Raw genomic sequence first — 22564 nt, 5'->3', positions numbered from 1 at the left:
ATGACATGGATATTAAGGGAAGACCTCTTGCATATACACCTTTTTGCAACAACAATAAAGATATGGATGGCTATCGATGGATGGGTTTCATGTAATAACCATCTGCCTGGTTATTTTTTAGCTTATTAAATTAGAATATCTCCCTAGTGAATCTCTATTAGATGGAGAAAAGGGATATGTGTGTGTGGGATAGAGGGTGGAGGTGAGTATACTTGGGGATGCCCCTTGTAGTTTTCACTTCTACAACTAAGCATTATTAAATATATGTGAAGTTTCTAATACCCAGGCTTTAAATTTCTATGTTTTGCACTTTGGAATGTTCTTCCCACCAATCTCTTTGTTGAATTCATATGGCCAGGACCATGAAGAGTTTCTTTCAACTAAGCTTGATGGCTTACTTCAGCTGATGATTGAAGTGCTTCTTTCCTGTCATTTTTCTGCCAAACATCATAGACTTGACTGCTTATACTTCTTAATCACCCATGTTTTTGATTGGTCCGAGGTAAGTCACTTCGTTTCTTTTTGTTGTTGTTTGGTTTTACTTGGAATTTGGCAATCCTCGAAATGTAATGGTTATCTATAATGAATAAACTTGGTTTTGGATGCATTGAATATTTCATTAGAAAATCACCTACATCTAAAAGCAAGAACTTTTGTTTGTGTTTACAGGATCAATCAAAACAAAGGAAATTTGACATTTTCTTGACTAAAATTATACTTGCACTGAAAGAGGTATTCTATATTAGCTTTGAAACAAAATAGAAAGTCATAATTATCTTTCTTATAATTCTGTTATGTTTCATGCTTGCCAAGTATAGGGAAGTTGTTCCTATGGATATCAAATCTGCAAATTGGCTATGACATTTTAGTGAGTAGGCTGCACAGATACACATGCATACAACGAAGAAGATGAAACATGGCTGATGTTTGAGCTTATAGTTCTCTGGTTATGTGGTCCTCTATGGAAAGGTGTTTTCTCTCTATAAATGTCAAGTCCAGTGTCATTTGCACTATGGAGTCTAGTTCTTGTTCAAATGTGGCTTAGTGTCATAGGTACGTTTTGCATAAAAGATTTGAGGCATCGTATAAAACTGTCCCTTCTACTCTTTCTTTTAGGTAGGTAAACTGGACTTGAACCTATGACCAGAGGTTTCATTGAATATATCAATCAGCCAACTGTCCCTACCATATGGAGTCTAGTTTTCACAAGTGAGCTGGTACTCCATTAACTACCAAACAGGTGCACTTGTACTGGTAGACATAGTTTCTGTTTCTACAAATTCGACACCTGGTTTTCCTCTTCATTGCTCTCGAAGAAAGTAAACCGTTAGATCAAGATCAAACCATCATAGGGAAATAGTTTAGATCTTGAGGAGTGGAAGCCCAAAAAAGCTCTCCACAGGAATCATACATCCAATCCGAAAAGCTTTTGGGTCTTGAGACCTTGAGAGCTAGTGTTCCTCCCAATTATATTATCTACCTTTCTTGATGGCATCTTAGGTTGAGAATCTGAACTTTGTAGACAACTGTGTAGAAATTGAATAAGAACAGAAACAAAAGAGAAAAGAAGGTGAAAATCACTAAAAAGATTTTGCATAAATTGCAAGAATTGACGACTTGAATTGGTAGGTAGTATTTTGAAAAAGTGAAGAGATGAAATTTTTCTAAGGGAGAAGAAAAGTGAAACAAAAGACTAGACAATTGGATACTGAACAAACAAAGGCTTTTGGGTTCAATTTCTAAAGCAGAGGACCATAACACTTGTGCTTTTTCCCAAGTTTTACTACCATGGTATCATCTCTAGCAATATTTACTTGGATCAATCTTGACCATTGATAAAAAAATCTAGATATTTCTAGATTCCCTTCTATGTGTTCAGCTCAAATGGTTCCTCCTACTATACATTGAAGTGAGTCTTGTTGTCATTTGAATTCAAAGAAGAGAGAAACACAACACATACCCTTTGATCTTAACAAAGAAGAACAATGGGAGGAAACAATTGGCAGAGGAAATCTTCTACCTTTAATTCTATTCTCAAGGTCTTCAAGTCTAGGAGGCCACAAAACAGGGGTGATGTGGGTTTGGATGAAGCAATTAGTGTGCGAAAAGTACGTCCTAGTGACGAAGATAGAGGGAGATGGGTAGCTGAACCAGATATAGACAAGAAAGCATCGGCCTTCATTGCTAAATTCTATGAAACTCATGTCTCGGAATCTGAACAACTAACAGTGACACCGGTTTAACAAGTCCATTAGGCATCATTTGCTTCAAATGAAACTGTGCTAAATAAACCAACTTGCTTCTCACCATTTGTAATGCTTCTTTGATTGTTATTACTTGAATTGTCCTTCGCTCTACCTTGTAAATAATGGAAAGATTAATATATATGTGTTTGTTCTATTCAAGCATGGTTCTTCTTTTCCATAAATACAGTTTTCCTTATACAATTTTCCACCAGCTCCTTACTAGCTCTGCCCCTGCTTATACCCTTTTACTTTGTTTTATCTTCTTTTCATGATTTGGGATTGAAAAGCTTGCTTGCACTTGGCCGGGTCATTAATGCACTTGTTGAGCATTCGGGTCATGTTCCATGTAGGTATGATTGTGATTTCACCTCCACATTTTTCTATTGGCATCTCGGATATGTTATCGAAAGTAAAATATGAGGAGTCACAGAAGAACTTTGCTTGGACATCAGGGATAGCAAATTAACAAGATTATTGAGGGATTCTTTGGGAGGGAAAACAAAGACGTGCATAATTGCCACTATATCCCCTTCTATTTACTGTTTGGAAGAGACACTCAGCACCTTAGATTATGCATACCGCGCTAAAAATATCAAGAACAAGCCTGAGGTCAGTTTATTTGATTGGCATTGGTTGGTAGTGGTACCATTCTTTCTTTTTTGCTCTTGAACTGTCTTTCCTTGGATCCACCTCTACTGTTCTGACCTATTCGCACTATTTCCAGGTTAATCAGAAGATGATGAAATCTACGATGATCAAGGATTTGTACACTGAGATTGATCGCCTTAAGCAAGGTGAGTGCTTCCTTGTTCGGGTGATTGATTGTAGTTTCATTTGATCTTTTCTCTTGTTTATCTCTCAAATTATAAAGAGTATTATGTAAGTGCTTTAATTAACAATTATTCTTAAGCAATTGAATGCTTAGGTAAGGTTTTATCAAAACTAGGATCTCATTTATACAATTATGCTTTACGTTTTCTAATCAGAGGTGTATGCTGCAAGAGAGAAGAATGGCATCTATATACCACGAGATCGTTATCTACAAGAAGAAGCTGAAAAGAAGGTTTGATTCTTACCATGTAATTCATCTTTAATGTATTCTCTCTCGAAGTTCCTAATGAGAGGGACATTTCAACTTTGTTCTCCAGGCTATGTCTGAGAAAATAGAACGCATGGAACTTGATTCAGAGTCCAAGGACAAGGTACAATCCACAACCTCTGTATTTGATTTTTTTATTTGTCTTTTTGGTTACTATATGTATAGATTTAACCAGCTAATTGTATATCGTGAGCAGCAAGTAATGGGACTTCAAGAACTTTACAACTCTTAGCAACTGTTGACCGTAGAATTAAGTGAAAAACTTCAAAAGACTCAGGTGACTTGTTGTATAGTCATTCTCCTGACCTTCTTTTAAGCTTTGCCTCAATGCAAGAAATTAAAGTCTTTGCTGTTGCCTGTATGTGTCCATAGAAAAAACTCGAGAACACTGAACATGCGTTGTTCGATCTAGAGGATAGATATAGACAGGCCAACTCAACGATTAAAGAAAAGGAATTCTTAATCTTTAATCTCCTCAGATCAGGTGAGTAAAGTTCCATCACTTTCCTTCAACACCCTTTCCTGATTGTTTTATGAAATGGTGTTTCTTTTTTGTTTCCTTCGAGAACTTCCATGTTAGGCTTGAATTTTGGAAAAAAATATTTTGGGATGTTTTGGCATTGATATTTTTATCTGTCACTCATTATTTGGATTGGATGAAGGGTGCGTGAAAAGGTTGTAATCGATTGGAACATTTAGTTAACAACTTAGTTTAGCTTTAAGTACATGTTGACCATTCCTTTGGTTTTTCACACTCATCACATCTGTATCTACTTTACATAGTTTGAACCAGTACCCTTAATTCAAATAGCTTCCATCTTGCTAGGGGTGTTGGACAGTTGCCATCTTGCATTGGTCCTCACTCTGCCTTTCCTCCCTCAGTGACATTTATTGTTTATTTTTCAAAGAAAGCACTCATGGAGCGGGCATTTGAGCTTCGATCAGAGCTAGAGAATGCAACATCTGATGTGTCTGGATTATTTGCCAAAATTGGTTTGTGTCCATGTTTTGAAGTACACAATGTTGGGTATATCTTACTAAAAGACAAGGCATGAAGATTGCCTATAAACTTTTGCAATGTGATTGGTGTGTAGAACGCAAGGATAAAATAGAAGATGGAAACAGAACTCTTGTTCAGAAATTCCAGTCTCAATTGACTCAACAACTTGAGGTCTTGCATAAAGACTGTTGCAGCTCCATAATGCAGCATGAACAACAATTAAAAGAAATGGAAGAAATGCAGTCGTTCGTTTCCACAAAAGCAAATGTAAGATGTAAATTATGAAGCGGAGTATGTAGATGGTGTGATGAGGCTGTATGCTACGGTGGTGTTGCCGAAGAACATGGCGGGGGCAACGGTGAATCAAGTGTGGCAGGTGTTCGAAAGGAATACTTGATTTAATGAGTGGGCAGAGCAATAGTACCCAAAGTAGAGGAGGAAATTCAAATCTCAAAAAGAGGAATGTAAGTTGTTTTTTTATGCTTAATTTTGTTTATTTGTGGCTTTTGTTACTTATTGGTTCCCTTGTTATGTGATCTTTAAAAAAAAAAAAAACTAATTTGTATTGTTTTTTTTTTTTTTTTGGCAGATTCATGGAATTCTGAATGTAGTGAGTTGGGGAATTTTGTTTCCAATTGGAGCCATATTTGCTAGGTATTTCTGGACATTCAAGTCAGCAGATCCAGCTTGGTTTTATCTTCATATCTTTTGTCAGAGTTCTTCCTCTATGGTATACAAATCTCATCGGAATATTGGGATCACTCTCTTTTGTTTCGCAACATTGCAGGTAATTATAATTGTTCCTAATTTGTTCATTGTTTCTTATTTTAAGCACATTTTCTTAATCAATCATAACGAGTTTATCATTCTTTGTGTTGTGTAGATTTTCGCATTGTTCCTAAGGGCAAAGAAGGAGCACAAGTACAGGATTTACTGGAATTTTTACCACCATATTGTTGGATACTCCATCTTTGTTCTTGGTATCGTCAATGTGTTTAAAGGTCTAGACATGTTGGATCCAGCTAAAATGTAGAAAACAACTTATATTGTGGTATTGTGTGTATTGGGTGGGATTGCATTAGTGTTGGAAGTTACGACATGGATCGTTGTTTCGAAGAGGAAATCCGAGGCATCCACCGAACCTTATGATGGGAATGGCAAGCAACAACCACTCACAGTTTGATCAACAACAAGATTGCAGGGCCACATATAGTATTGAGGAGAGTTGGTTCTCTTACAGTTTGTCTATAAAGTTACTTCTTAGGCTTTCTCTTAGGTATCTCTTAGAATCTATTATTGCTTCTTCAATTGTTTGTGTTTTGTGTTCTAAATTAAATCAGGAGTGTGACATAAATAGCTGTATATATATCATATACTGTTTTATTGTCAGTTATTTGTAGTTTCGACAGAATTTTCGATCTTAATAAAGAGGTTTACATGTATATTAATTTTGGGTTATTTAGTTTAGTTTGGAGCTTGTTTTATGATTTTTCTTTTTTTTTTTTTTTTTTATATATTATTTCGTTCATTGTGATTGGTGAATTAGAGGATCCTTGTTTGTTAAACTTTCAAATTTGACGGTCATACTCTATAGATTTTTTTTTGTTTTTTTTAATTCCATTCTCCAATAATTTGATAGTCCAGGGCCGTCAAAAAAAAAATTCTACAAGAGAATATTTGACGGGTATATTTGACAGGAGGGTCCGTCAAATTTCTCAAAATTTGACGGGCTAAGACCGTCAAATATGAGCTTTTTTCACATAGTGATATTCTCCTTCTTTGTCTCTAAGAGGAAAATAGATTTTAAACTCACTTTACTTATTTTAAATAAGGTGAAGAATTAATAAAAGTTCTAGTCTCCAATTCATAATCACATATCTCATGAAGCAATAAATTCTTTGGGACCACCCTCTAGGTTCCCATTGACCTCAATTAAACTTGTTGCACATAGGACTTTCCAAGGGGGTAGTGCGTGTGACCGTGAAATTAGTCCCACCCGAAGGGTGGGTGTTGGGAGAGGAGCCGCAGAAGCAAACCCCCTTTAAAGAAACCCTTGATCGGAACTTACACCAAGTTCCAAACACGCCAAATTCCAAATTACCTACGAACGTAAATAGCAAGTAAAGAGATGCTCACACAATATTTTACGTGATTCGGCAATGTGCCTACGTCTACGGGGTGAAGGGAGAATCCACTATATGAAGAAACCAATGACTTGCACAGTCTACAAGTTCGTCCCAAGAAAAAAGTTTGATTTTTACCCAAAAAAAAAGATCAATCTCTTGCTTATTTTGTAATCTCTCCTAGCTCTCTCTCTCTCTCTATTGTTACAGATTTGATTTTTATCTATTGTTCTTCCACAAGATTTTCAGACTAAACACACATGTATACAACTGTGTTATTTATATTAAAATAAAGGTGCTATTGCCACACCAACAATTGCTAATACCATAGTGGGGATACCTGCGATATATAAAAAAGAATTAAAAAATCTGAATTGAGTTCAATCCAAGTTCTGAAGTTCCTAATCTAATTCCACAAAATATAACCTATGTACATGTTTCACTTCGAATATCATATACATATTCGACCAAGGCCGGCTCAATACAATTTGAGGCTTAAGGCGAAACCTGAATACAATGCCTCTTTTATATCTATTATTTTACTATAAATATTAATAATTGTCTATTTAAATAATAAAAAATTATTTAAAAATTATTATTATTATTTTTTTTTTTTGAGAAGCAAACGTGTTAATTAAGTTTTTATATTTAATTTTTAGTGATACATCTTTTTCAATAGATAAAATTGATAGTCCACTTGATCTTTCTTGTGACATAGTTGATCGTAAATAAGATTTTATTAATTTCAATTTTGGAAAACTTCTTTCTACAGAAGCTACTATTATAGATATTGTTAATAAAATTATATAGGCAATGTATGCATTTAGGAATCTAATATTTTTATGTAATTCAACGCCTCAATTGGAGTCTTTATTTCTACTTGTAAAACTTCCCTTAGGCGAGGGGGAGGGGGGTTCTATTTTTGCGGCGCCTTAGGCGACCACCTAAATAGCCTAAATCTTGTGCTGACCCTGTGTTCAAGGATGATATTTGGCATTGACACACAAGGGATCGAACAAGTTCTAATTACAACATCTTATGGATCCATAAGCATGTTCCATGATAGGTCCATGCCATATATAAAGTAAAAAAAATTTTCCCTTGTAAGACTCAAAATCTTCTTTTTGTTATGAACTCCACGTATCGATACAAATTAAGAAGACCTTCATATCTTAACAACGATGGGATGAGCTAATAGCAACCTCTGTAATGCCTACTTTATTGAATGATATACATTATTCAAAAAAGAAGATATTGATCCAAGAATGCTACCCTTCAAAGAACTTTTAGACATGATTTAAACAAATAAATTTGGAAGCATTGCAATGATATTCAATAAAAGTTCTCCATGGATTTGATTGAAGGAGATGTCGAAAAAAGTTGGTGTGTTATAAGTAAAAGTTGGTGTATTAATGGAAGCTCTCTTTTCATTAAAAGTGAAGGAGATGTACCCAATTTTCTTTTAGAGAGCTTCCATTACCACACCAATTTTGCTTATATAACACACCACACAGATTTCAAAAGGATTGATGTGTTATAAGTAAACATTGGTGTTTTAATAGATTCTATCATCTTTAAGATGACGTAAAAATGTAAAGTAAATATTATATTTTAAGAAAAACCTAAATGTGTGTCAAAGTCAATTAATATCACAAAACCCTAAAATACGCAAAGAGACTCTCCATAGGCCCAATATCAAACAAAAGGTCCAAAACCCTAGATTTTTACCAGAAGAACCTAATTCTTTCATCCGATACCCTTCAATTTTTACTGTCTGACTCTCTTTCTCTGATGGATTCTCTGAAACTAATCTTTTCTTTATTTTTGTAGTGATTAGTATCTCTATCTTGTCTTCTCTCTCTGTTTTTGCCCTGTTTTTTTTTTTTTTTTTTGGTTCTTTCTGTCGGGTACAATGGAGATTGAGAGCTTTTTATCTGATTTTGTTACTTTGGAGAGGATGGTTTTCTCTGTGATGGAAGCTATGGTGGTCGATACTGCTTTGGTTGCTGGGAAATCTCTTGTTTGGCTTCACTTGGCGGTATAGATTTGTTTCTATTTTTTTTTTTTTTTTTGTGTTGATGTGTTTTTATGATGCGGGGTTTGTATTTTAGGGTTCCTTCTCTTTTTTTGGCAAACTAGGGTTTTGCATTTTTTTTAATGGGTAGGGTTTTTGCACTGTTTATGGGGCTATCTTTCAACATTGTTTTTTTTTCTTTTCCCTTAAGCTTCTAGTTATTTTTCCCCTTTAGCTATGGAGTTGTTATATCTGGAATGCTAATTGTTTCCTTATTTTTGAAAGATTTTCTCTGGATTTAGGTTTTGGAAAAGGAGCTAGATTTCTCTTCTGATTGATAAGATTCTTTAGAAAGACTGTTCTAAGATACAATTCTTCATGGTCAATGTGGTTTTTTTATTTTTTTTTTGCAACTTCACACTGTTTCTCCAAATATGTCTTAATTTGCACTTTTGTACCAATTTCTCTCGACTCTTGGGAGTTAACAATGTTGGGTCCTTGGATGACAGACTTTTTGTAATTGGGTTTAGCTAGAATAGTGGGTTTGAGATTTATCCATCCTTCAAGTTTGGATAGATGTTATGTTACCTTGCCAGGGAAGGCAACACCATGGGAATTTTGGGCTTAAAAGTGAAGTATTGGACAAATGTGTGATTCCAGTTTTGAAGTTTACATGTAACACTGAAAAAATCTTGTTTGCATGGAATCCTACAAATGGCTTTAGCTTCATTAATCATAGTAATTGAATCTACTTGAGGGTGGGTGGTTAAGATGTAATACCACAGTCCTGGGATCAAAACCCTGCCCCCCCCCCCTTCAACTTATAATTTTTTTTTTTTCTGTGTTTTGTGGGGGGAGGGGGTTTTAGAGTGCTTGCTTTGGGTGGATTTTAGATTGGAATCTTATGTATTTTGGATATATGTACAGCTTCTATTAGCCAGTAAGATCTCATTGTAGGATCTCTAATGATTCTCTAGTGCTCATTACTTATATAATTAGTATGTCTATTATTCTGGTTAGGTAATTGTTTTCTGAGTTAAGACTAGCCTTACTAACTTAGTAAGTTTTGAAATCTTACTAAGGTTCATTGAGCTCACCTTGTGGCATCCAAATACATGATCTTATGCTACAGGGTCATAGGGAACAAAATTCTACAAACTAACACAAAAAAAGGTTAATTTCACTGGTGAATTTTAAATTTGGGAGTTCAGTAGCCGTCCATTTTCAAAACCTTGGATCAAGCTGAAAATAAGTTTTTTTTTTTTTTTTTTATCTGGGTTTTTCCATGAAATTTAGAGGAGGTGGTGGTGGATTGCCAGTGTGGTAATCCATTTGAGCTCAATCATATTTAGTAAGACTTGAAATCTTACTAAGTTTGTGAGGAAAGTGTTTTTTTTTTTTTTTTTGTTCTAATGGATATTTGCTATATTTCTGTGGCTTTGTGAGAAAACAACATTTTGATTATAAGTTTCTAACTCAAACCGAGCATCTTAGAAGGGTTGAATTTGGGGTTTAGTTGCCATTTTCTAATGTTTCCATCTCTAATGATATTAATGTTGGTTGTTTTGTATATCATTTCTATCAATATTTTTATCCCTCATTGAAGTGCCTCATTTAGTGAGTTTCATGATCTAGAGTGTCTAATGTTGTATTTGCAATGCAATCGGAAGACAAAGGAACACTTTATTATCACCTTCTCTTTTCTCACCCACATGTATTAAACCTTGTTTCAGATGGGATTGCACTCTAATGACACAACAGAGCTCAGCACAGATGAAAGGTGGGAAGGGTCATCTTCTACTGGTTAGAATTCTGCATTATTTCTTAGAAAGAGAAACTTTAATAAGTGGGTACATTTGTTTTGCAGGTTTCCTATTACCGAGCTTCATAGAATGAAACAACCCGGTCCCGAGAACAAGGATGCTAGTGAAACGGAGGACGATGAAGACGATGATGAAGAAGCGGGAGATCAAGACGATGATGGGGGTGATGAAGATTTTTCGGGTGAGGAAGAGAATGATGGTGAGGATGATGAGGAAGAAGATGATGTAGTGGCGAACGGCAATGGGGGAAGCGACGATGATGATGACGACGATGATGAAGAAGACGAATGATGATGGGGACGATGAGGATGATGACGACGAGGATGGGGAGGACGATGATGATGAAGAGGTCCCTCAGCCACCTAGTAAGAAGAGAAAGTGAGCAATTGTAGGATCATTTTAGGTTTTTTGTTACTTGGGATGTAGTGGGGATTTGTGGTAGGAGAGGGAAGGTTTCGTGTTTTGTCTTCCCATAGAGTAGGGAAATTGGTCATCCTTGTTAATCTACTTTTTTTTGGAAGGGGGGGTGGGGTTATTTCTTGTGTTACAGTTCCATTATCATATATATTACATCTTATTTGTGGAATGTTGTGATGGAGGTTAACTAACTAACAAACTCATTGTCTTACAGGGTTTGTATGTTTTCCCATGAAAAGTGGGTGGGGGAAAATGGTTTTCCTTGGTAAATACAATTTTCAGTTGGAAGACTATGTTTTTCGGTGTTATTTCGGCTTATTGGTGGAAAATATTTTCCCATACTATTCTTTAGGGAAATAATTTATCAATCTCTTGATAGATGATTTAAATGCTGGCGATGATGATTTTAATTTTTTGAACTCAACACTAGATAGATCTAAGTATACCTAAAATGCATATATTATAGAGAGATTTACCGAGTCTTTCTGTAACATTTTTATTACCAAAACTCTCTTATTTTGTTAGTTTGTTACTCAACAAACTTTGAGAGGGATTCGTTTCATTGTAAGTGATTGAATATTTATAAAGCCCTTTTTTAAATCAAATATCTTATTGGAGAGGATATAATGGTAAAGTCCTATTTTTAATCAAATATCTTATTGGAGAGGATGTAACAAATATTTTGTTAAAAGAATTAAGGATATTATAGATATTTAATTTTTTTTAAAATATGAGTTCAACCACGATTGTTAAAACAAAAAAAACCAACTTTTTTTTATCTAATAAGGACAAGTGTGGCATCCCAAAGCATGAGTGGATGCCATAGATTGGTTGTAGATGAAAAAATTCCAAGAATTTTGAGTTTTTTTTTAAATAAACAGATCAATTTTAATAATTGAATTTTAATTTTAAATTTTTGGAGTTTGGTGTCTTTCCATTTTCAACACTTCAGATCAAACTCAACGACGGTTTTTATTTCAATTTCTTTTTTTCTTAAAGATACACTTCAATTTAACTCTATGATTAATTCTTCAAAATTATAATTATGCCATAATTTACTGTCACAAATTGTGAAAATAGATTGAAAATTAAATCTAAAATTTTGAAAATTATGAGTTTATAGTTCTCCATTCATTATTCTCTTTGCAAATTGTCGTAATGGATCAAAATCATCATTGAAAAAGAGGTGAGAAATGAATATTTGTTGTACTTCATAACTTTTTCTAAACAGATTATAATCATGTCGTGTTCACAGGTTATGCATATCAACCAAAACACGGCGACGCGATCCGTCATTTTCGAGACAATACTCAAAACACAGACCATCAAATAGACAATGATGTAACAACATAACTTTCTTATTATTTTCATTAAACCTAAAATTAACTTTCATCATAAAAATACTCCCACACACGCCTAGGAACAAGATACTTGAGAGCTGATTGGATATAAGTTGAAGGAAGTATTCCATGAATACTTGAAGTTGACATAATGGAATCCATACAATGGTGCTCCACGGTTAACATCGCAAACATCTCCGCTCTTGGCGAAGATCTGAGGGTCTACTTTCTCTACACTGTTGAATCCGGTGCAATCGATTTTGACATTCTGTTGGGTACATATGCACTCATTGCTAACTGTTACTTCGTACTCCACTACTCTTTCAAACTTTGTTCCAGTTTGATTCCAGTAGACCTTGATGTCCTTCAGAAAACACTCTGACCATCCTGTAATTTTAAAATAAAATAAAATAAAATTTTATTTTTTATTTTTTATTATATAGAAAAGTCAATTTGAGATTTCACAGAATCATGGATTGACTAATCACATGAACTCTCGTGTATGGAGGGCATCACCAATTTACAAAACTATTCTTACTACACTTCATGGTATTTGTCATTCAAGATTCTATGAAATTCCGAATTTGCCATTCATGTGAGTCAAACATCTCTCAAATTAAGGATCAACTTGTGGTATACTCTTTGGTGGACCTACATGTCAAAGATTTGCTTGATCAATAAATTCTAGCCATGATTTTAAGAGTTGGATTTTGGGATCAAATTGGTTTCTCATGAATCTAGTTTAAACTGAATGATCTCACTTAGATTAGCCAGACAATCTAAAATTGGTTTAGAATATAAATTGATTTTATGAACATGTATTTAAATTTTATAAATATAATTAAGTATTTTATTTTCAAAAATAAATTAATCACACAATCTTATATATATATAAAATGTTTAAAATTTTAAAATACTTTGAATATATGAAAAAGCACCAAAACCAATTGAAAAAAAAAAATCACGACAGCTAAGAAACTGATGATCCCAACCATATAAACCTGAAATCCAACATTCAGGATTTATCTTAGGAATACATATTTTTGAGATCGGGATCTTTTAGCAACCCTTCTAAAAGACAAATAAATAAATAAATAAAAGAACCTCTTTGAACGAGAGTGAATATGAGAAATGCAATGAAAGACTTGAGAAATGCTGCCATTATTTCTGTCTGATCTCTATCAAAAGTATGCTTTCAAAGGTCTGAGAAATTTCTTATATAACAAGTAATGTACAATTTCCATTTGGGTGATTTAGACATACCACTTACGTTTTGCTGAATATTACAAATACCCCTATGTTTTGAAAATGATGACATGCATCCCTTGACCTCAGTCTTTTAATTAAACTATAGAGAAAAGACTCAAATGCCCTTATCTTTAATCTCTAGTTAAAAACCCATATTTTTTTTTCTCCAAAAATCAGTCATCTTCCATCTCTTTGGATAAAATTTTTAACCATCATCATCTATCTTAAGATCATATCTATATCAAGTGTTCAACATTCAAATCTCAAAGCAAGATACAATTTTTGAGGGAGTATAAAATGATGAAATTTTGGATAGAAAAAATTAGGATGTTTTACAGAAAGAGATAAAATAGAAAATGACGGATGAAAATAAGGTTGAACGGATTAAAATTATCTTGGAAGTGAAAGTGTTTGTATATGATTGGTCTTGGAGAAGAAAATTTTGAGTTTTTGTTCATAGATTAAAGTTGATGACATTTGAGTATTTCTCCCGTAGTCTATTCAGAAGACTGAGGTCAAGGTATGCATGTCATCAATTTCAAAACATAAGGGGTATATCTAAATCACCCTTACCATTTTTGGAATCATTTATTATTATGTCCTTTTTCCATATTTGGAATTCAATTAACCAATAAAATCACAATTTTCTTCATTTTTGGAACAAAGTTTTGTTGTTTTGAATTTTATACGCTAAGCTGATGAACCAATGAAATGCTGCAACATCAATTTTATAAAGTAAAATTCAATCACTTTTATTTTTTTAATACACGTGTCACCATGTCATTAATTCATCACCTTAACACATAAAATCCAAAACAACATATCACTGTTCCATACATTGTTTAGGGTATTTAACGACAACCCATTAGTCAAAAACAAAAACATATAAATAGGAAACATAATAACCGTGCCTTCTTGAGTTAGAAACCTAGAAAAAAAAATTGCTCACAAAGTTTTCCTCAAAGATCTCACAATGGGATCAACCAATCACACAAGAGCCCCATATGTATGGGGGCATTCCTAATGTACAAAAATATCCTTAGTCAGAGTATTATGTGTCTTACAAAACTATTCGTCATTCAGGATTTTGTGAAATCTCGGATTGATTTTTCTGTAAAAAAAAAAAATCTCTCAAATTACGGATCAATTTGTGACATACCATTTGGTGAGCCTATGTGACAAAGATCTACTTAATTGATAAATTCTAGCCATTCGATAGATTTATCATGGAGCATGATTTTAAGAGTCAGATTTTGGGATCAAATTGGTCTCTCGTGAATCTAGTTTAAACTGAACGATCTCTCTTAGATCAGCCAAACCAGGGGCAAAGCTAGTAAAGAGACATTGGAGGCACTTGCCCCCACTCAACTTTTTTGGACATTTTAGATACCCTTGAATTTATGCTTAAATTTGAGATACCCTTACATTTTGAGCTATTGACACTCCCTCGTCTTCCTCTAATTTTTGCCCTCTCTCCCTCCAAATAACTATAAGTTTACCCCCACTAAAAGAAAATCCTGGCTCCACTCCTAAGCCAAACCATCTAATATTGATGTAGAAGATAAATTTTTAACTTTTATAAATATAATTAAGTATTTTATTTTTGAAAAATAAATCAATCTATACAATCAAATTTCTTTTTTTTTTCTTTTTCAATCTTTAAATTCTTAAAATAGGGAGCTAAGAAACACATGATCCCAACCATGTAAAAGATTTATCTTAGGGATCCGTATTTTTGAGATCGGATTCTTTTAGCAACCCTTCTAAAAGATAAATAAATAAATAAATAAACCTCTTTGAAGGAGAGCGAATATGAGAAATGCCATGAAAGACTTGAGAAGTACTGCCATTATTTCTATCAGATCTCCACCAAAAGTATGCATTCAAAGGTCAGAGAAGTTTCTTATATAGCAAATAATCTACTATTTTCATTTTTGGAATCATTTATTATTATATCCTTTTTTCCATATTTGGAAATCAATTAATCAATAAAATCTCATCTAGATTTTCTTCATTATTTCTATTAATACCACCCTATAAATGGGAAAAAAGATTTGTTGTTTCCAATTTAATGTCCTAAGCTGTGAGCCAATGGAATTCTGCAACGTGTATTAGAAAAGTAAAATCAAATCACTTTTTAATACACGTGGTATCATTCCATTAGTTCAGCAGGTTAGCACATAAAATTTAAAACAGCAAATCTCTCTTCCATACATTGTATAGGTTTAAACAACTCACAGATCTCACAGGATCTAGGATCAACCAATCACACAAAAGTTTTCAAAACTATCCTTAGTTAGAGCACCACGTGTCATGAAATGAAGAGCTTGTGAGGAAAAAGTTTGTGAGCAAAAAAATTGTATTTAGAGTAGCAATGGGTCTCTCTTGGTTTGGTTATCTAGAGGTGTCAACTAAATCCATTGGTCCACTAGTCCAGCTTGGCCCACTCGAGAAAAGAAGGGTTAGTTTAAAGCATATCATGATAAATTTAAAAAGTATAAAAAATATAAATTAAAATTATAAAATATAATATATATATATATATATATATATATACAAGGTCAGGATCAAGGGACATATGAAAAAACATATGTAAAAATAAAGTAACATTAATAAAATTTCAAAATATAAGTTAGAAGTTTCGGATGAAGCTGATTTTTTGTGAGGATGATCTCTATGATGGGAAGATCATCTTTAAAAAAATCAGTCCAATCTGAAACTTCTAACCCCATTAAAAGTGATTTAAAATGTGGACCGTCGATTTTTTACCAATTTTTGTCAATAACTTGTAAATCACTTTTGATGGATTTAGAAATTTCAGATTGAACTGATTTTTTGTGAGGATGATCTTCTAGTCATAGTGACCATCCTAACAAAAAATCAGTTCAATCCAAAATCTCTAACCCATGTTTTGAAAAACCATTGTTTCCTATATATTTTTGAGTAAAATTAATATTATTTCATATCTATGGAAGATAACATTTTTTTTTTCTACTACTAAAGCAGAGTTGAGTTGGTAAGATTGACTGGGTTTGCTCCTTAAATCATGTCTTCGAAATTTTATGCTCATATAATAATACATTTTATAAAGTTAAAAAGGTTTAACTATCAATGTATTTTTTAAGTTGAATAGGACACTTGAAAACAATTATAAACAACCGTAAGGTTATAAAAACTTAACCATGCACTTATAAATAATTTAGGGTTTTTTTTTTTTTCCTATGTTTCTTTTTATTTTTTATTTTTTTTCTTTTTGGAACTTTTAACATAAAATTTCCATAACTTCATAGAAATGGCAAAAAATGATCATTTTTTTTAATACTCAAGAATAAGGCTATTTGCTACAGTAACTCATGTTGTTGGATAGAAATATTCTCATCTAGTATTTCTCTAATAAACCTTAGAAAAATATTCTTTTAAATTGTAACTTCCTTCTTTCTAACATTTTATACCATAGAGAGTGATCCATTTTCTCTGCCAAAAATCCATCGGAGTTCATCAAAGAGACTCAAGATTGAGGAACAATAGTGAATTTTGTAGATCTCCGCACCCTCCTTTTGTCCGATCCACGATCTATTTAAAATTTCCAACCAATGTTATCAATCTCTTATCTTCTTTTTTTTCATTTTTTTTTAAATCATTTATATATTCTTATAATTTAGATATATTTCTTATCCATAATTATATAAATAGAAAATGGAAGCAATAAAAAGTGATTTCATGGAATTTTTACGGTTCATAAAATTTATCTACCATCAAACCTTGATAGTAGAATGTATTATAGCTAACGTCGAGTCTCAATGGTACCTATGGTCAAGGCTCGTTGATGTGGACAATAACATACATTTTAGTAAGTGAAAAATGTTAACATTGTCAAACCATGATAATAGTACCATTGAGGTTCCAGGGTACCTATAATACATTCCAAGGTCAAAATTCGACCTTGGGTAAATTTTATGAATCATAAAAATTCTGCGAAATCAATTTTTTTAGTACCATTTCTCATTTATATAACTATGGACGAGAAATGTATCAAGATTATAAGAATATATAAATGATTTTTTTAAAAAAAATTGACAGTCTTTGATAGAAATCTTCAATAGTTTTTTTGCGTGAAAAAAAAATGTGTTTAAAAGATAAAAAATGCATTAAAATATAAAAACTTGTTTTAAACATAAAAATGCATTCTCTTTGTTGAAAAAAGATGACTTTTTATCGTTATTTTAATCATTAGAGTTACAAAACGCATCTTAAATGAGAGTTTTTTTATTACTATGATTATAAGCATGTTAATAGATACAAAGTAGTCTATCCGAATGAGATTTGGAGTAACCCTCCTCACTACAAGACACATGACATTTTGTATTTATTTCACACCCCTATATTTTTGTCAATATTTAAAATACTTCTTGAAAATGTCAAATGTTTTTTTTTTCAATTGCAGGTGTCCTAAGGATTAGTCAGTGTTATATCTTAAAAAATGAGTCACGTTAGAGTGACCTAAAGATTGGACCTCATATCGCACATCTTGACGTGAAAGCGGATGGTAACCATAGATGCTTTTCACTCATATCTCGAGAAAATCATCTATGATTCCCATACATTTTCACGTCAGGGTGTGTATGACGTGAGGTCCATTCTTGAGATAACTTCAACATTATTCTTTAAAAAACAAGAAAAAATATATAATTTTCTTATAAACACATAAAATCCAAGTGAAGTAACATAATTTTCTTATTAGTTTCAAATTTAACTATTACATGTCATCATTAAATCATCAAAATAAATGTCGAACGTTTTATTTATTCTCAAACAAAAACATACTCCTACGAGCAAGAAACTTGAGAGCTGTTCAGAGTAAATGGAAAGGAACTACTCCATGCGTACTTGAACTTGACTGATTCGTTCACACGCAACACACCCCCACCGTTAATCACGCAAAGGTCTCCATCTTTGTTGAATTTCGTTATGTCCATATTCTCAGCACTATTGAATCCAGCACAGTTGAGTTCGATGTTCTGTTGCGTACAAATGCAGGTATTCGTCACCGTTACCTCGTACTCTATCATCGCTCCAACCTTTACACCCGTTTCAACCTGACTGACCTTAATGTCATTAAAATTACAAGGCTGAGATTGGGACCACCCTGTAATTTAAAAAATAAAATAAATAAATCAAATAAAATTCAATTTCAAAAAAAAAAAATTTATTAAATTTCAACAACAACTCAAGTGTTTTAAAAATAAATTAAACCAATAAAAAAAAATAAAAAATTTTAAAAACACCTATTGAAAGGAGACAAAGCGTGAGAACTGCAAAGATAGAATTGAGAGATGCTGCCATTGTTACTGAGAGATCAAATCAAACTCTACCAAATGTATAATTTCAAAGATCAGAGAAACTTGTTATTATATACTAACTCTTATTTTCATATTTGGATTTATTTATTAGTATCCATCTCTTATTTCCACATTTGGAATTATTTTAATTAACCAAATAATTTCTAGATTTTCCTCAATATTTCTTATTTCCACATTTGGTATCCCGTTTCTCTAAAATGTGAATGGTGTCCACGTTGCAAGATTTGTTTGGTTTTTAAAACACATTGGGTTTCTAAACAAACCATGCATGCAGTCCTATGTGTTTTATATCCAACCAAACTCTGCCACGTAGACACCGTATGTTCTTATAGGAACGGGATACTGTTCTGGATTGTTTATATATAGTATCAAGTGTATATTTCCCCATTAATTTCTTCCCTTATTAAGAGATTGTTTTAAAATTACCTTACTAACCATGATTATCAATGGGTCGATCAGTATCATATAAACGGTGGTTGATCTATCATACATCAGAGTCTAGTGTCTCTTGAGTGGTCTCTCAAGAGAGACCAGGCTTTAATATCATAATAAAAGATGAAATTGATTGATTCTCTTAGATTCTTGGATGAAATACAATCAACCTTAATAAGATTTATATAAAATAAAAAATTTAAGAGATCTATTCCTCATCTAATCTAATCAAATCTTTTATAATACCATGCTATATACTATGAGATTTATCCAAATCTCTACAGAAATGATTTGGTGTGTCATAGAACACCTTATTATAATGCCTCATGACTAAGACTTTAATAATATGATCCCTAATCATGATTTTAAAGTCTCGCGTCTCGTCTATGTCAGATACCGAGTTGTCTCGAACGAGTTTTACAAGACGTTTGAGACGTCTCTTACAAAAATTTGAAAAATGAACGTGGGGTATTAAATCTCGTTTGAAATTTTGACTTGTGCGTCTATGTCGTTCATGCCCCGTATTGAGACAACTCGGACGATATGTCTCAGGCTCGTACAAGTTTTGAAACCATGTCCCTTATGCCCTGCTTGTATGGGTGATCAAATGAAGGTATAAATCTCTCTTTTTCATTTTTGAAACCTTGACTTGATGATGGGTTAAAACCAAGAAGTAGGGTTGTTAGTAAAAGTTTTAAAACTTAACTCAACTTTGACGTCCATCCATTGAGTCAACTCAATGACTCACTAGTCAATAAAAGATATGTATTTTGAGTTAACCAACTGAGCTATGGATCACAATAAAATATTTTTCAACATTCTAAAATGAAAAATAATATGCCTGCTATCTTCTGAAAAAAGAAAAGATGAACAAATATAACACATAAAACTCAAGAGTTCTCCTCCAACTCAACGAGTTTTTGAGTCAATCTAGTTAGTTTAAGATTTGATATATTAACCCTTTTCGAGTTTTACACAAAGTAACCTTGAATTTATTGATGAGAGTAGGCTGGGGTTATTTAGAAAGGTGAAGGTGAAGGATTATGTTGAGAACTTTGTCCCAAAATACTTGAAAGGAAAGAGAGTGATCAATTGTGCCAAGGTTTAGCTCCTCACTAATATCTTTAGTCTTCAATGGTTGTTTCTAAATGTGGTTTAATTTAATTCCTGGGCATAGTTTTCTATCAAAATGTCACAAACTTTGCCATATCTCGGCATGAATTTTGATCAATTGTTCTGTTTGTTGAGACGGGTTAGATAGAATTGAATGGGAACATGATTTGTTAAATCACCTCTAGATGGATTAGGTCTGTCAAAGGACGGATCCAAATGAGATCAAGTCGACTTGAGACCATAGTTAGTAATTCTTAGAATAATTCACGAATTATACCCAAATTTCCAAATGATGCACAACGATTAGAACTTTTGTCCAACTCAACTTCAATTAAAAATTCACAACTCTCTAAGCCTTTTCGAATCATTCATGATTTATTGTTTTTCCAAATAAAACAAATCAAAAATACTTTCTGCAAAGAGGGTTAAAAACCCAAATTAACTCATATTTTTATAATAAAAAAATTCTATTTCAATATCGCATGATAATATTCTCTACACTTCATCAATAGACAATCACTTATCATTATTTATTATTGAATCTCACGATTATCAATCAATAATTAGATTTTTCACTCTTTTAACATTTCTCTCCTCTTCGATTTTTTAAATGTGGGTCCTAATAATTCAATTAAGTCAAATAGTATGTACTTTGCATTATAAAGATTTGTATTAATAGTATGATTAATCATAAGAAGAAAAAAATATTCCTAACTTTAAATTTTTTCTATATATACTATTTTATAATAAATATTAAAATGGAATACATGTAAAGGTTTCCAAGTGTTATTGATTTGTAATAAGGCTTGAGTGTTTGATATACATATATGCATAAAAGTATCATATGTTCTTAATTAATGAAGGATCAGTTCAAAGATGGCACAGATGGTGATTTTGAAAAATAAGATATAAAAAAAATCAAATCTTAGAAAGATAGGAGACTTTTCCGCAAAGTCGAATTATACCTGAACCTTTCTCATAACACATTTTGCCATTCTTTGATTTTTTTACCAAGTTTTTAAACTCGAATTAATCCTGTAAATTTTTTTTTGCCGTACACAGAATTACTAAATATATTTGGGACTAGTCCGACAAGGAATGCATCAAACCAAGAACCAATCTAATAAGTATGGGATTGGGTTTTTATCTGTCTAGATATTATGATTGAAATCTAACCCGATTAAAATTTAATCAGATCAGATTTGATGTAAAAATAAATAAACTTGATAAATTTAAATATAATATAATTTTTTTTTCCTAAGAATAAAATATATTATATAGTTTACGAATTTTCTCAAATCATGACAAGATTGACCCAAAATCAATTTGATAGGTTATCGATTAAAACCTTATCGGATCCCAAATATTCGACAATCTCATATTCAGTAGACATTTTTCTGATAAAATCAACCATCCATTAACAAGGACAAGAGATGATTTCTTGTCCTTTTTTTTTTTCCTTTTATAGGTGATCAAGGACCGATTTTGATACGACCAATCACCCATTCCTTGTTCAAAGAAACATTTGATTGTGAGAAGTATAAGAGTTTTATGGGACGCATAAGAACAAGGTGCATTGTAATAAAGCAAATCACCCCCTTTGAAAATTAGGATAAAATATAACTATTTGATTTTTTTTTTTCTTATATTGGAGTTTGTTTCTATTTAAGATTGGTCTCTATTTTCAATATAAACTCTATTAGGGCCCATCTTAATTCAACTAAAAATCAATCCAAATCAATTATTAAGGTGGAAACTGTTTTAATTCAAAACAAAAATCAATTGTTAAATATCAATCACTGGGGTTAGATTCATAAGAAAGTGCAAAAGAATTAAAAAAGATTTAATGCTAGAGTGACTTTAGTGGAAGACACACGAGGGACATCTTGATATGGTGGCGTGCACATGTCTATAGATGTGTTTTACTCATATCTTAGAAAAAAGGCATCTACGGGCATGCGCACGCCACCACGTCAAGATGTCCCCCGTGTGTCCCCCACTGAGGTCACTCTAGCACGACTCTTAAAATAAAGCTACAACCTAGTGTGATTCCTATATTTGTGTGTTCTAATGCGAATAAATTCTTCATTTTGTGTAACTGTCTTGAATTCTGTTGTGCTACACAGATTTAATTTCTCATTCAAAAAATTAACTTGTCCATCCGTCTCGTCCATGCTAGATATCGAGACGATTCAGGAAGTATCTTGTGGTCTCGAAAGAGTTTTGAAACCATGGTTATAGTTCCATTATCATATAATTACATCTTATTTATGGAATGATGTAATGGAGGTTAACTAACCAACAAACTAATTTTCTTACTGGGTTTGCATGTTTTCCCATTAAAATTGG

At 32.7% G+C, this 22564-nt stretch overlaps 2 protein-coding genes, 2 long non-coding RNA genes and 1 pseudogene across 5 annotated transcripts; 3 read left to right on the top strand and 2 right to left on the bottom strand.

The window, feature by feature from the left end:
* Positions 1 to 364: 364 nt before the first annotated feature.
* On the top strand, positions 365 to 3622 carry LOC147392627 (kinesin-like protein KIN-5D). Its single transcript, XM_086455908.1, has 8 exons — positions 365 to 502; positions 670 to 732; positions 2534 to 2592; positions 2699 to 2855; positions 2971 to 3040; positions 3233 to 3309; positions 3395 to 3448; positions 3542 to 3622. Coding segments are annotated over exons 3-8 (396 nt in total). The 5' UTR covers positions 365 to 502; positions 670 to 732; positions 2534 to 2590; the 3' UTR covers positions 3578 to 3622.
* A 30-nt stretch (positions 3623 to 3652) lies between these two features.
* On the top strand, positions 3653 to 5793 carry LOC147392626 (cytochrome b561 and DOMON domain-containing protein At5g47530-like). Its single transcript, XM_086455907.1, has 4 exons — positions 3653 to 3829; positions 4172 to 4809; positions 4935 to 5132; positions 5229 to 5793. The coding sequence occupies exons 2-4, from the start codon at positions 4747 to 4749 to the stop codon at positions 5376 to 5378; spliced, it is 411 nt and encodes a 136-aa protein (XP_086312033.1). The 5' UTR covers positions 3653 to 3829; positions 4172 to 4746; the 3' UTR covers positions 5379 to 5793.
* A 2345-nt stretch (positions 5794 to 8138) lies between these two features.
* Positions 8139 to 10853, top strand: LOC147392625 (uncharacterized; annotated as a pseudogene). Its single transcript, XR_015182400.1, has 3 exons — positions 8139 to 8506; positions 10216 to 10262; positions 10350 to 10853. The product of XR_015182400.1 is annotated as an uncharacterized LOC147392625 (transcript).
* A 1209-nt stretch (positions 10854 to 12062) lies between these two features.
* Positions 12063 to 15198, bottom strand: LOC147392624 (uncharacterized). The gene is made up of 2 exons (XR_015182334.1): positions 15103 to 15198; positions 12063 to 12449 (listed from the first exon to the last, which is right to left on the bottom strand). It is a non-coding gene; the product is annotated as an uncharacterized LOC147392624 (long non-coding RNA).
* A 2828-nt stretch (positions 15199 to 18026) lies between these two features.
* LOC147392623 (uncharacterized) lies at positions 18027 to 18708 on the bottom strand. The gene is made up of 2 exons (XR_015181920.1): positions 18596 to 18708; positions 18027 to 18456 (listed from the first exon to the last, which is right to left on the bottom strand). It is a non-coding gene; the product is annotated as an uncharacterized LOC147392623 (long non-coding RNA).
* Positions 18709 to 22564: the final 3856 nt, after the last annotated feature.

The sequence above is a fragment of the Akebia trifoliata genome, chromosome 10 (genome assembly GCF_017979445.1).
Source record: "Akebia trifoliata isolate Shusen 1 chromosome 10, ASM1797944v1, whole genome shotgun sequence".
Classification (NCBI taxonomy): domain Eukaryota; kingdom Viridiplantae; phylum Streptophyta; class Magnoliopsida; order Ranunculales; family Lardizabalaceae; genus Akebia; species Akebia trifoliata.
Note: the sequence above shows the minus strand (reverse complement) of the source record. Positions and strands in the feature narration are given on the sequence as shown.